Source organism: Nymphalis io, chromosome 5 (genome assembly GCF_905147045.1).
Source record: "Nymphalis io chromosome 5, ilAglIoxx1.1, whole genome shotgun sequence".
Classification (NCBI taxonomy): domain Eukaryota; kingdom Metazoa; phylum Arthropoda; class Insecta; order Lepidoptera; family Nymphalidae; genus Nymphalis; species Nymphalis io.
This window is the reverse complement of record NC_065892.1, coordinates 220,857-232,983: the sequence shown is the minus strand read 5'-3', so window position 1 is coordinate 232,983 and position 12,127 is coordinate 220,857. Positions and strand designations below refer to the sequence as shown.

The 12,127-nt window shown below is 35.1% G+C and overlaps 2 protein-coding genes across 3 annotated transcripts; one reads left to right on the top strand and one right to left on the bottom strand.

Moving 5' to 3' along the window:
* The first annotated feature begins 1,168 nt into the window (after window positions 1–1,168).
* LOC126768788 (calcium uptake protein 1 homolog, mitochondrial-like) lies at window positions 1,169–12,118 on the top strand. Of its 2 annotated transcripts, XM_050487117.1 has the most exons (10): window positions 1,171–1,631; window positions 1,831–1,960; window positions 2,106–2,265; window positions 3,237–3,274; window positions 4,284–4,398; window positions 8,436–8,596; window positions 8,844–8,979; window positions 9,183–9,288; window positions 9,387–9,604; window positions 10,009–12,116. In XM_050487117.1, the coding sequence occupies exons 1-10, from the start codon at window positions 1,411–1,413 to the stop codon at window positions 10,161–10,163; spliced, it is 1,440 nt and encodes a 479-aa protein (XP_050343074.1). In that variant the 5' UTR covers window positions 1,171–1,410; the 3' UTR covers window positions 10,164–12,116. The 2 variants fall into 2 exon arrangements, with proteins under 2 accessions (XP_050343075.1, XP_050343074.1); XM_050487118.1 differs by lacking the exon at window positions 9,387–9,604 and having other exon boundaries at window positions 1,169–1,631; window positions 10,009–12,118.
* Window positions 4,453–6,054, bottom strand: LOC126768793 (carbohydrate sulfotransferase 11). The gene is made up of 3 exons (XM_050487137.1): window positions 5,571–6,054; window positions 5,242–5,494; window positions 4,453–5,151 (listed from the first exon to the last, which is right to left on the bottom strand). Exons 1-3 carry the CDS (start codon window positions 5,766–5,768, stop codon window positions 4,469–4,471), a joined length of 1,134 nt encoding a protein of 377 aa, XP_050343094.1. The 5' UTR covers window positions 5,769–6,054; the 3' UTR covers window positions 4,453–4,468.
* Window positions 12,119–12,127: the final 9 nt, after the last annotated feature.

Genomic DNA, 12,127 nt, shown 5'->3' with positions numbered 1-12,127 from the left:
AATTTCATATCATGAAATAGATACTTTTGAAACATTAAATGTTTTATTAATCCTTTATTGACTTTTATAGAAGAAACCAGAAATAAATTGTCCTTTTATAAATATATTATTATTAACTAACCTGGTTTTACTTCGGGTTTTTATCTAATTGATTACATGCTTTATATTATCATAATTATTGGATTCGTAAAAAATTCAAAATTTACATTACTGAAGTTATAACAGATTCTTATATAATTATATTTTTAAAATTAATATTAGCAATATATTTATATTTGCCTCAAACTAATCATGAAAGTGGGGCTAATAAATTAGCCAGATATTAAATTGTACTTGTGTTTTACAAATAACTATTATCTTTTTGTTGTAAATTATAATATTTGATCGTAAAATTGTCATTTATAAATTTTAATACAGTGACTGCCTCATTGGTTGGTATATTAATTATCTTATAAAGTTGCAAATCACGAGGTTCTAAAATTAACTATCAAATCTTAGGATAAGATGAGAATTATTCTAAGTAATAGCCTGGAGTCTGGAAATTAACAGTGTTTACTCTTCCATACATCGGAAAGCACCTACAGACTTCAGTCTTGGACTTGTTCTCCGATCATTTCGTTGATTTACCATTCCATTCTATTATGAGAGTGAAAGAAAAGAATTTGTGTTTGCACTGTGTACTATAATGCGTCCTGTGCCATAGGCTAGTCTCCCTAGAAAATGGCTGCCGTGGCCTAGATCGGTCAAACGTACATCATTATAATGTATATTCCCATATTATTCAGTATGAGTCGTTTTTCTATAAGTTTGCACACGACTTTTTCTATAATCTTGATAATTTTTTCTCTGTTATTCAAGGTTGAACAAATTTTACAACAACAACATTTCATACACCTCTAATAGAGTAATCTTTTATTTATAGATACATATATATTAAAAAACCAATTTTGGAGAAGATTGGAGATCTCAATTAAAAAGTAATATTTATGTTTGTGTACCTTTTCAAAAGAAATAGTTAAACATAATTTGTGTAGTAATCGGGTCTCTGTAAATTAAAAACCTAATTTAAAATAATGTATATTTGACGTGTTTTTGCTGCTTAGTGTCATTCAAAAAATACTGTTTGGTTGCTGACAGTCTGAAATTGTGAATTGTAGACTGACTGCTACTGCTGCCAGACGTCAAGTGTCAACTGTCAATTGTCAAATAACTCTGGAAAATGAAAGAAACCTGTTTTTAAAAAATATTTTAATGCTGTTATCAAATTTTATTCATACAGAGTCCTTAAAAGTATACTTTGAGTAGTGCGCTTTGGAACTTGATATCATATTTGATAATCCATATAAGTTTTAATTGGTTATTTATGACGATGCATTTCAAATTTTAACAGCACAAAGTACACTTAAAAAAATGTATTCTCGACTTCTTAAAATACCTAAAGAAATATCAACCGTGCGAAACGTTCAACACATCGGTGAAATTGCGAAGTTTACGCCAATTTCTACTCGTTTACAAAAATATCATAACGACACGAGAAACAATAATTATGACCATTTTCGAAAATATTTTAATAAATGCGTTTTATATTCGGTAGCTGTAGGCATTGTAGGATATACGTCTTATAAAATCTGGTAAGTAGAAAATATAATCGTAAACATTTAGACCATTAATATTCTGTTGTAATCTCACTGTGGTCTAACATACATTCCATTTGCCATATTAAAAATACAATCTACTAGCAGTGGTTAAAGCCTAGCAACTTGAAATAAAATTTGTCAGTTTAATTAAAAATAAAATGCAAGTTTTCTTTAATAGAATCCTTTCATTCAGGTTGCAATACCAAGTTTTTCCATCTCTAAATGCAGCTGAAGAAGACATTGCTAAAACGGACTCGGATAATGAAGTTGAAACAAGAAAGAAAAGATACAGAAAAGAAAAAATAGGATTCAGGGACAGAAAGGTAAACTATATGTTCATTATAATTAAAATAATTTAATTTCCCTTTTTTTTTTATTTGGTTTAAATATTGTTTTTTAATTTTTCATTATTATTTATGTTGTTTTTATTTATTGATTTTAATTGTTTCATTTATTTTGTTATAACAGATAATTGAATATGAAAATCGTATGAGAGCTTATTCAACTCCTGATAAAATATTTAGATATTTTGCAACGGTTAAGTTAACATATGGAGAAAATACTGAAGTTTACATGACACCTGATGACTTTTTGAGAGCCATAACTCCTGGCATGCAGCAGCCTGATGGTATTTTAATGGATTTTGCTTCTATTTATACTATTTAGCAAAGAAATAAGGTTACGAATTACTAAATTTTTAGTATTATTTTGTGTAGAGCCCTTCTACATAGGACAGTCAAATGGTGATAAGTGGTCAGATTCACCCGTAGTCACTGCCAGTGAAGGTTCTTAGATATATAAATCAATTATTTTAGTATTAATGTGGTACTAACCATGAAATATAAAATGATGTCTGTGTGTCTGTAATTACACTGGTTCATTCGCTTGGTGATTGAGCCCTGGTAACTGTAAAACTTGACTATGTCTATAGAAAATATTTTGTCATAATAATGTTTTCATTTGGGACGCTGCTGGATAGATCATTGAATATGAAAACCGAATGCGTCAATACTCGACGCCCGATAAGGTATTTCGTTACTTTGCAACTCTACAAGCTCAACATCATGATCAACATGAAGTGTTCATGACTCCAGATGATTTTCTACGTTCCATGACACCTGGAGTCAAACAACCAGATGGTAGTATTTATATGCCCTGATTTTTATTCTTTGATATAAATATATAAAATTTGGAAAGTAGATACTTGATATTCAAATGAAGTTGAGTTTGTATGATATTACAGAAGGGTTTCATCTATTTAAATTTTATTACAAATTGTGAGTATTTAGAATAGAATTTAAGGTCCCGGGTTTGAATCCCGATTCAGGATAAAGTAAAAGTTATTTATCTTAGCTATTAACAAGTTCTTAGGAACATTTTAAAGTTAATAAGTTGACAGAGTAACATTTTCATGGACAGCAAGTAAAGCAGTTGGTCATATTTGATTACTATCCCATTCTTTTATAGGAAGTAGGAAAAGTAGCAACTTCTTCTAATCACCTATATTTACGCTCACACTTCTTGGCAGTTATCAAAATCATTCAAAAGTACAGCCGCAGTTGATTCAAGCTTTAATTAATATAATGATTGCACTTACAGGCTTAGGACTTGATCAGTACAGGAGATATGATCCAAAAGTAAGTGACTCTTTTTTTTTTTTATCAATCCTGTAGTATTGAGGCCAATTGCAAGTAACATTATCACAGAAAATAACTTGCTCAGTCCTTTAATAGTGTCGATAAATTAATACTAATTACTATTTAATGTGATAATAAAATTATTCAATGTGTTATATAATTCAATTCATTAATAAACAGGTATTATATAGTATAATAAGCTTAAAAAAATATGAATCAATCATTATTTGTGAACTAATTATTCTACTATAATATTGAGTGTTATGTTTTAAATTTAAAAAAGTGATGTTATAAATATAGTCGCTAAAACTAAGATTAAAATACTGATACTGTCTCCTTCTCTCTCTCTCTGGCACCAGCACTGTCTTTACACCAGTTTCTTCTTTTCAGAACATCGATGAGGTACTGACTTTTCGCCTCTTCTTCACAAATATCTAGCGCTCACTCCTTTGTAATATTGTTTTATTAATAATATGCACAGATTTTAAACTTTCGACCCCCACTATGCTATTATAATCCTAGCGCGCAGTTTCCAGTACCTGTCCATAAATTAGACCACACCCCCTTTTATTTAAGTTTAGGCGCATTTTTTATTTGTAGTTCTTTTCCAGCTTTCTTTACATAATTTCCTTAATTCAAGACAAGCAATTCAGTTAAAATTGTGAGCTTAAAAACTTATAATTGCCTGACTATTTCAGCATGCTTTTCTATCTTCCGGTTTATATAATAATAGCGGTACCTCCGTACAAGAACTTTAATAGTTGTAGAATTTATTTTAGTAGAGCATCGGTAAGCAAAGTTCAACGACCCCTAACGATAATTATTATAATTTATGACTCTTTTGATTTGGAAATTAGATGAATAGTTTTAGAAAATTTCCGTATTTATATTAGATACTATTTATGATACAGTTTATTGCGCCTTGCAAATAATAAACATGTAGATATCATGCTTAGACTTATTAAACTTGAGCAAATGCAAAATTAAAATTAATGAACTGTTTCAACAGACCATAAGTCAGCGGCTCAACTTGGACTTAGACGAGGATTCGATATTCTACAAGCTTGGATCTTCTGGCCTTATCACCTTTAGTGATTACATCTTCTTGCTGACGGTATTGTCGAGTAAGTACTTTAAATTTAACTCGTAGTATGTAATTACAAATAAAAGCCAGCTACTAATATTATAAATAGTTTATTTTCTTACATAACGGCGATAAATATCTGATTCATATCCAAACATATCGAAATCTATACCATATATTTGTAAGAGTTTATCGAGCATGTACGCGTCGAGCTGGCCGAAGTAATATTTCAACAAAGCGGAAGTGTTCTTCCCGTCGCGGGACTTGTTCATGACAGTCCGGAGGCGCGTCCTGCGATTCCTGACTTTTCTTCCCAGTATGTGCCCCAGGCCGAGCTGCTGCACGACGTACGTCGAGTCTCTCGCCAGCGTCTCCACTTTGGCGATGACCGTAAAATTGACAGCGCACGGCGTGCAAAATTTGTAATATGGCGCCCAGTGCTCGTCGAAGGTTGCCGAGTCCGATGAGTACCTTGTTATCAGATACGCTACGAACTCGTAAAACGTTGGACCGAACGAGTTAATTGGTCCCATAACTTTCGTCGCTGCCTCTCTATGTTCTGCCACAATGTTTCGTGCAAGTTTTCTGTAATACGGCGGCGTTGTGTTTTCCAACTTGTCCCTGTACGCCGACAACAAACGGACGAATGGCTCTCGCACCACCAACAAGGAGATGACCCCGGGCGTGGTTATGGTGTCCCGAAGTTCCTCTTCGCTTGGCCTTGGAAACTTCTTTCGAGCTAATGTTAGAGGTGTATGCCTCGTTTTGGCCAGAAACTTCTTATCGTAACCACCTGTAAAACATATTTATTGATTTATTTACATTGAATATAAAATTATTATTAAGTGCATATAAAAATGATTAGATGTAATGGTATCTGCACCTAAAATATTGAAATTGTACAACCACGACGAGCTGGCTGCCTTGAATATATTACACCATACAATATTATGAGCGTGATCCACGAAAAACTCCTTGCTGTTTATACCCTGCGTTTGAAGGGATCGTAGTCGACAGACTTCTTGAGCCCTGACAGCGCGCTTCTCCAATTCGATTATAGTCGCATTGTCGGGCTCAAGCCAGTCACTGTCGGTCGCATCCGACTCGTTATCGTCCCCTAAAACCGGGCCCTGCAACTGAATATTATGTTTAAAACATCAAAACGTCAACTGGGAGACAGCACGTCAAATGACATGATAGGTGCTCGTTTACCAGCCACTTGGTGTAATTGTCAGGTATCGCCCAGTCCCTCGGCGCCTGGTTGCCGCTGTTCTTTAATAATGTCATTTTCATGACAACAACATACAGTGTCGCCCAAAACAGGAACGTCAATGTTTTCGCGCCGCATCGCAGGCACGGGAAAGCCTTTGTCTTTATCCGCGAGCGGAGTCGTTTCGAAGGGAATATCATTTTGACGCGTCATGTGGTATGGAAATAGTTTTTAAATGTTCGAAATAAGTTTAAGTAATAGGTAAAAATAAATCCGTTGTTGCTATTAACTAGAACATGTTTCGCGCGAAGGTTTTCACGTTTCGTATTTCATCGACCGCGCGACACGAGAGCTGCGAGTGTGAGTGACGCAGCCTCCGCGCACGGAGCATGAGCGGACTTAATGATTTTCTGATCTCGCCGCCGAGCTTCTTATTTATCTAGAATCCGATAACTCACTCAGCTACATGGTGGTTTTTATTTCAGTACTTGACGTAATGAGTTGAGTTTAAATTCGGAAGCGTGGTATGCTAAGAAAACGGAACATCAGAATAAGAAATATAACTTAAAAAAATATATTTATGTATTCTAGTACAAAATAATTAGTTGCAATGAGGAAACTCATTACATTTTCAATTTATTATAACTTGGTATTTAAAAGGGTGACGTAGGTACACGTTTTATAAAACAGCAAATTAAATATTTAAATGTATATAAGTATATAAATGTTATATTGGCCATATACAGTTTAAAGGGCTGTTTAAAGTAACGTTGGTAATATTCCGTTAGTGTCCCATACACAGGTAACAGAATTTTATTATTTTCATGCAGATCAACATTAATAGTTCGATATGAATTATAAACACAAATTAAATCTCATGAAAAGTCAGTGATGCTTGTCTGGGTTTGAACCCGTAATCTTCGATTTCCTCTGCGTTACTTTCAGTGTAATATACTGACAACAAACCTAATCAAAGCCGAACACAGACCTCTGGAAATTCAATAAAAAATATATATCCGGTGTACTCCAACTACCTGCTTTTTAATCCGCCTACACTGTTCAATGCCCCTTTGTCTAATATTTGTATAGGGCTTATGGTATTTGTTATGTCGTATACATTTTTTATTGTTCGTGTTCATTGGCGGTGTAAGCGATGGTTAACATTTCTTACGATGCCAGTGTCTATGGGCGTCTATGTTGGTGATCACTTACCTATGTTATAAAAAAAGTAGAGATTTCATTTTGTTTTAGATATTAAAAGCTAAATAAAAAGGAAATTGGCAGTCTGTTCCTTTATATATGTAAAGAAATAATTGAAATCATTGTAAAATTTATTAAGTTTCTAAATTTGAAACACTTGGCGATGTCATTTAAGTTTCGCTATGGGTAATAGTTTATATATGGTAACTTAGAAAATTAGAAATGGCGTTAAAAAATCTGACGTTTTACTAATAATTATTAAGTTAAAAGTAATAAGGAATTGTAAAGGAAAGGAAATGTAGAAAATATACAAACACAGGTTTGGGGGACACGAACAGTTTTAGCAGTTTGTAGTATCGCAACTACTGACAATATGAATGGCGGTGTGAGTGATAGTTGTTTTAATATTCTTTTGATAAACGTCTGAAAATGTTTGCCCAAATCTTATACCTATGGATGCCATTGTGATTATAAAATAATTTATTTTTGTAGGGATTCCTAATTTGTAATAAAGCCGAGATGGCCCAGTGGTAAGAGCGCGTGAATCTTAACCGATGATCGTGGGGTCAAAGGTAATTTGTGATTATAATTCATCTCGTGCTTTACGGTGAAAGAAAACATCGTGAGGAAACTTACACGTGTCTAATTTCACTGAAATTCAGCTACATGTGTATTCCACCAACCCGCATTGGAGCAGAGTGGTGGAATAAGCTCCAAAATCTTCTTCTCAAAAAAAGAGAGGAGGCCTTTAGCCCAGCAGTGGGACATTCACAGGCTGTTCTACTGGACTGGTACTATTTTGTAGTTAAAATAATCATTCAAACGTAGGTATGTATGTCGAAAAAATATTTGTGTAAAAAATAAAAGCATATTTTTGTAAAATTATTTAAGGCCGACTAGGTTGCCGTACATTGTTTTCAATTATATTCAACTGTTTAGTGAGCCCATGCAAATATTTCCGATTTAAGAGGCATTTTTTTCAACTTGCTAGACAAAAATGGTGATAACTCGAATAATATAAATATAATTTAGCCTATAGCACTTAGGAATAATGTAGATTTTAACCCTTGATTTTTTTTTTAATTGGAATTTTCGTTCCGAAAATAGCACCCCTGCCTACAGATACAAACAAACAACATTTACATTTTTATAATATATTGTAGTATAGATTACAATATATAATTTCATTTGTAGCCGTGTGACCCGTGTAAGCAGGACATAACAATATCATTGTTAAATTACCACTAAATTGATTAAAACAAAAAAACAAACTAATTATCGTACGATTATAAAAGTACGCCGTGTTGTTTCCGACAGAGCTACAATTAATGCCTACGTGAATGTCGTATTTAATTTAATTTTGACGAGCCGGTTGGCGTGGTTGGTAGATACTTGCCTTTCACACCGAAGGTTGTGGGTTAGATTCCCACCCAGGACAGACATTTGTGTGCATGAACATGTCTGTTTGTCCTGAGTCTGGGTGTAATTATCTATGTATGTATGTATTTACAAAAGAAAAGTAGTATATGTAGTATATCAGTTGTCTGGTTTCCATAGCACAAGCTTTGTACAAGCTTAATTTGGGATCAGATGGCCCAAAAAATGAAAACGTGTGTGAAAAATGTCCCAGGATATTAATTATAAAACATGTCAACTGATGATTTCAGCATCGCGTCGTCACTTCGAAATCGCGTTCCGCATGTTCGACCTGAACGGGGACGGCGACGTGGACTGCGAGGAGTTCGAGAAGGTCGCCGCGCTCATCCGCCAGCAGAGCAGCATCGGCTCGCGACACCGCGACCACGCCAACACCGGCAACACCTTCAAGGCGAGCCCCGTCACATTACTTTCATGACGATTTGCGTTCTACCGACAATCGGTGTTCGAATTTCTTTTATTTTTTTGGGTTTGAGTAAAGTATATATTGAAGTATATGGTGATCAAATTATCAAATGATCAAATTAAAAAAAAAGAGTATTATAATTATTACTCTTTTTTTTTAATTTGATCATAATTACATATTAATTATGTATCCACCTATAATTGATTTAAAATCGTTATATTTTCCTTTTTAGGGCATAAACTCGGCGCTGACTACCTACTTCTTTGGTCCCAAACTCAATGAAAAGTTGACAATTGAAAAATTTCTGGATTTCCAGCAACAATTACAGAAGGAAATATTATCCCTCGAATTTCAGAGAAAACAGCCAGGTTAGACTATACGTACTTGCTTACAACCACAAAAATAGCTAACTTAAAACAGAATAAGAACAAGACATTAAATAATTAGTCTTCGAATTGCTCGTGGCCTCGGTACTACCACGTTTCATAATCAATTGAATTTCCATCGAGGAAGAGAAGTTTCTATATTTACAGAAAATATAAGACTGCAAATCTTTCGTATAATTTTTCAGACGAAAACGGACGTATCACTGAAGCGGACTTCGCCGAACTCCTCCTGGCGTACGCCGGCTACCCCGCCAAGAAGAAGGCTAGAATGCTCAAGCGCGTCAAGAAGATGTAAGTGACGACGCGCCGGCGGGCGTCGCGCGCGTGTGCGTGTGCGTGTGCGTGTGCGTGTGCGTGTGCGGGAGCGTATACGGGTGCGTGTGTGGCAGGTTCCGCGACCACGGCGTGGGCGTGACGCGCGACGACTACCTGCAGTTCTTCCACCTGCTGAACAACATCAACGACGTGGACACGGCGCTGACGTTCTACCACATCGCGGGCGCGTCCATCGACCCGCCCACGCTGCGCCACGTGGCGCGCACGGTGGCGCGCGTGGCGCTGCAGCCGCACATCGTGCGCGTCGTGTTCACCATCTTCGACGAGAACAGTGAGTGCGCCGCCGGTCTGTTCCAGGCGGAGAGGTGTCGCAGCGGCGTGTGACGTGACCTTCTCGATCCCCCGAGACGTTTGAAGTGCTCTTCACCCCGAGCTCGACGAGCTTCGACCCTTTCGAAGTGCTTACCCGATGACACCCGTCCCGATAAGTGTCGACATGCAGGGCCATGTCGTCCGTAGGGTTCCATAGCAGACCCGATTAGTCCGTGTTAGTCTTGCTCTCGAACTGCGTCTCTGTCGCGCAATTAACTATCACAATGTTACAAAGTAGCAGCTATCTGACGTAAATATTAATGTTACACGTATACTGATGTTGCACGCACTTTATATTAACATAAAATTTTGACAATACATACTTCCCATAATAATTAAGATGTGTTTCGTAATTTCCCGCAGTGGACGGACAGCTGAGCAACAGAGAATTCGTCGCAGTGATGAAGAACAGGCTACTCCGGGGCCTGGAGAAGCCGAAGGATACGGGTTTTGTCAAGCTCATGTATTCCCTCATTAAATGCGCTCGCGACACCAAGCCGGCGCTACTCGACTTTTAGGATAACATCTCAAACCTGTGTGAGTCGTTCGCGTCTACTATCTCCTCTCTTGAATAATCAAAATGTACCTTATTCAAGTACGCTCATACAAGCTCCTTTAAATTTTCTTTTTTCAAGATCATAATATTAGGTGTTAAGGTACCACTATATCTGAATGTAGATTAGGCTGACGATGAGAACTATCAAGAAACTCAGTAGTTAGAAAAAGATTTCTGAAATGAAATCACACAGTCAAATATTTATATAAGTATTGTTATATCCTGTATGGTAATACACACGTAAACACTAGTGAGATTTATAAACGTGTGTAATGATTATTTATTACATATTAAGTACAAAAATATACATAACAGATCAGCATATAGCATACTTTATTTAATGAATTTCAACATTACCAAAAAATAATGGCTTTATTTAAAGATTACCTAGCAATATAATATGACTTAATATTTATAATAGTATGAATTTAAAATGTATATTACTAACAAAGTGTTCGTATTCAATGGTTGCCTTTTGAAAACTGTTGCATTTTATTTTTCAAAGCAAAAATATTATTTTTAAACGAAGTAGCAATCACTAAATAGATTTAAATAAGTGCTTTATATTAAACTATAGTAGCAACTGCTCACGGTCAATGTCTTGCCTGCATTTACTTAAAAAATATATACTCGATATATATAGAGTATTTTCAGCGCGACACGTTTGTCCCAAAAATGTACACTATAATATTTATTTGTCGCGATGTGGAGAAAGTAGAAATGGAGGGACTCAACTTCTACCGAATGTTGTGTGTCTTTACCGATCAGCATAAGCTGTGCGTTGATAGTCATTCAGGACGTCGCAGTACATACACATGTAGATATACATATATCAAAACGAAACCAATTTAACAGGAATAATTATCTTGCCATCTCTTTCTCATTTTTGGAATTAAAAAGAATAGTAATATGTATTGTCAGACCGTTAAGAACCGATTCAGCACCGTTATTTATTAATTTTATTATGTATTTTAAATTATATATTTTACGCAAGTTGTTTAAATGTTAATTAATTATATAAAACGTCTAGTCCAAATAAAAAAGTTAAAGGCCTTAAAAACATTGCAGAACGAATATTTACTGTCTGTAAAGTCGCCGTGTGTATAGTACAAAACTATTTAGTTTCATACTGTTCTCTCTTTCTGCCATCAGTAATTTGACATTTGAAAGAAGAAAATAAACGTACAACTGATATTATACAACGTTCATTATTGAGGGCTACGTTTCTTATTATATAAATGTGATTTGTAAATGATTGTTTTGTGACACAAATTATTGTAATAGTTATTATTTTTTAGCTTACAGGTAATATTATATAAGATTATTTGCGAAATTAATTTTGTCTATTACGATTTTTTTTATATGTGGCATGTGAATATATTTTCTTTAATTTAATTTGATCTGCTTAGTGTTCATAGTTGTAAGTATAATATTTTTTTGTATTTTTGAACAAATTAATTACAGACTGTTAATAAATACTTTTGTGAATTCGTTTTTTGGTTATGGCAACTTTTTAAAATAACTCTAACTCGCCTTATCGTTATTTTTATGCTGTAAGATAAATCTGTAATTTTATGAAATAAATTTATTAAAAAGTAATCGTATTATTGTTTTAATTTATATTTATAATTTCTCCACGAAATTAAATTAGTACGAAGTGTAACGAGACTGGCGCGAGGTTGAAGATAACCAATAGATAAATCTGAACAATATTAGATTATTAAATCTAGTCTAACGGACTCATTACTCAGTTTTAAGTTTAAAGACAGGAATGTCAACCTAGAACTGTCGCGTAAAACTTATCGGGAGCAACGAACGGTAAATGAAAATTGTTGCGAATCGCCTAAACGGCCCAGAAACAGCGCCACCGCGCCGCCGGCAGAAATAGACTTCGCGCGTGGCGGCGCCGACGCCGCACTCCCGCCG

What these genes read in the sequence shown, in the direction of transcription:
- LOC126768788 (XM_050487117.1), top strand. Translation starts at nt 1,411, where the DNA reads ATGTATTCTCGACTTCTTAAAATACCTAAAGAAATATCAACCGTGCGA. An exon ending in ACAGGAGATATGATCCAAAA is followed by an intron (nt 3,275 to 4,283) that starts GTAAGTGACTCT and finishes CTGTTTCAACAG; the next exon opens with ACCATAAGTCAGCGGCTCAA. An exon ending in CTCAAGCGCGTCAAGAAGAT is followed by an intron (nt 9,289 to 9,386) that starts GTAAGTGACGAC and finishes CGTGTGTGGCAG; the next exon opens with GTTCCGCGACCACGGCGTGG.
- LOC126768793 (XM_050487137.1), bottom strand. Translation starts at nt 5,768, where the DNA reads ATGATATTCCCTTCGAAACGACTCCGCTCGCGGATAAAGACAAAGGCT. An exon ending in ACAATTACACCAAGTGGCTG is followed by an intron (nt 5,495 to 5,570) that starts GTAAACGAGCAC and finishes CATAATATTCAG; the next exon opens with TTGCAGGGCCCGGTTTTAGG. An exon ending in GTACAATTTCAATATTTTAG is followed by an intron (nt 5,152 to 5,241) that starts GTGCAGATACCA and finishes TATGTTTTACAG; the next exon opens with GTGGTTACGATAAGAAGTTT.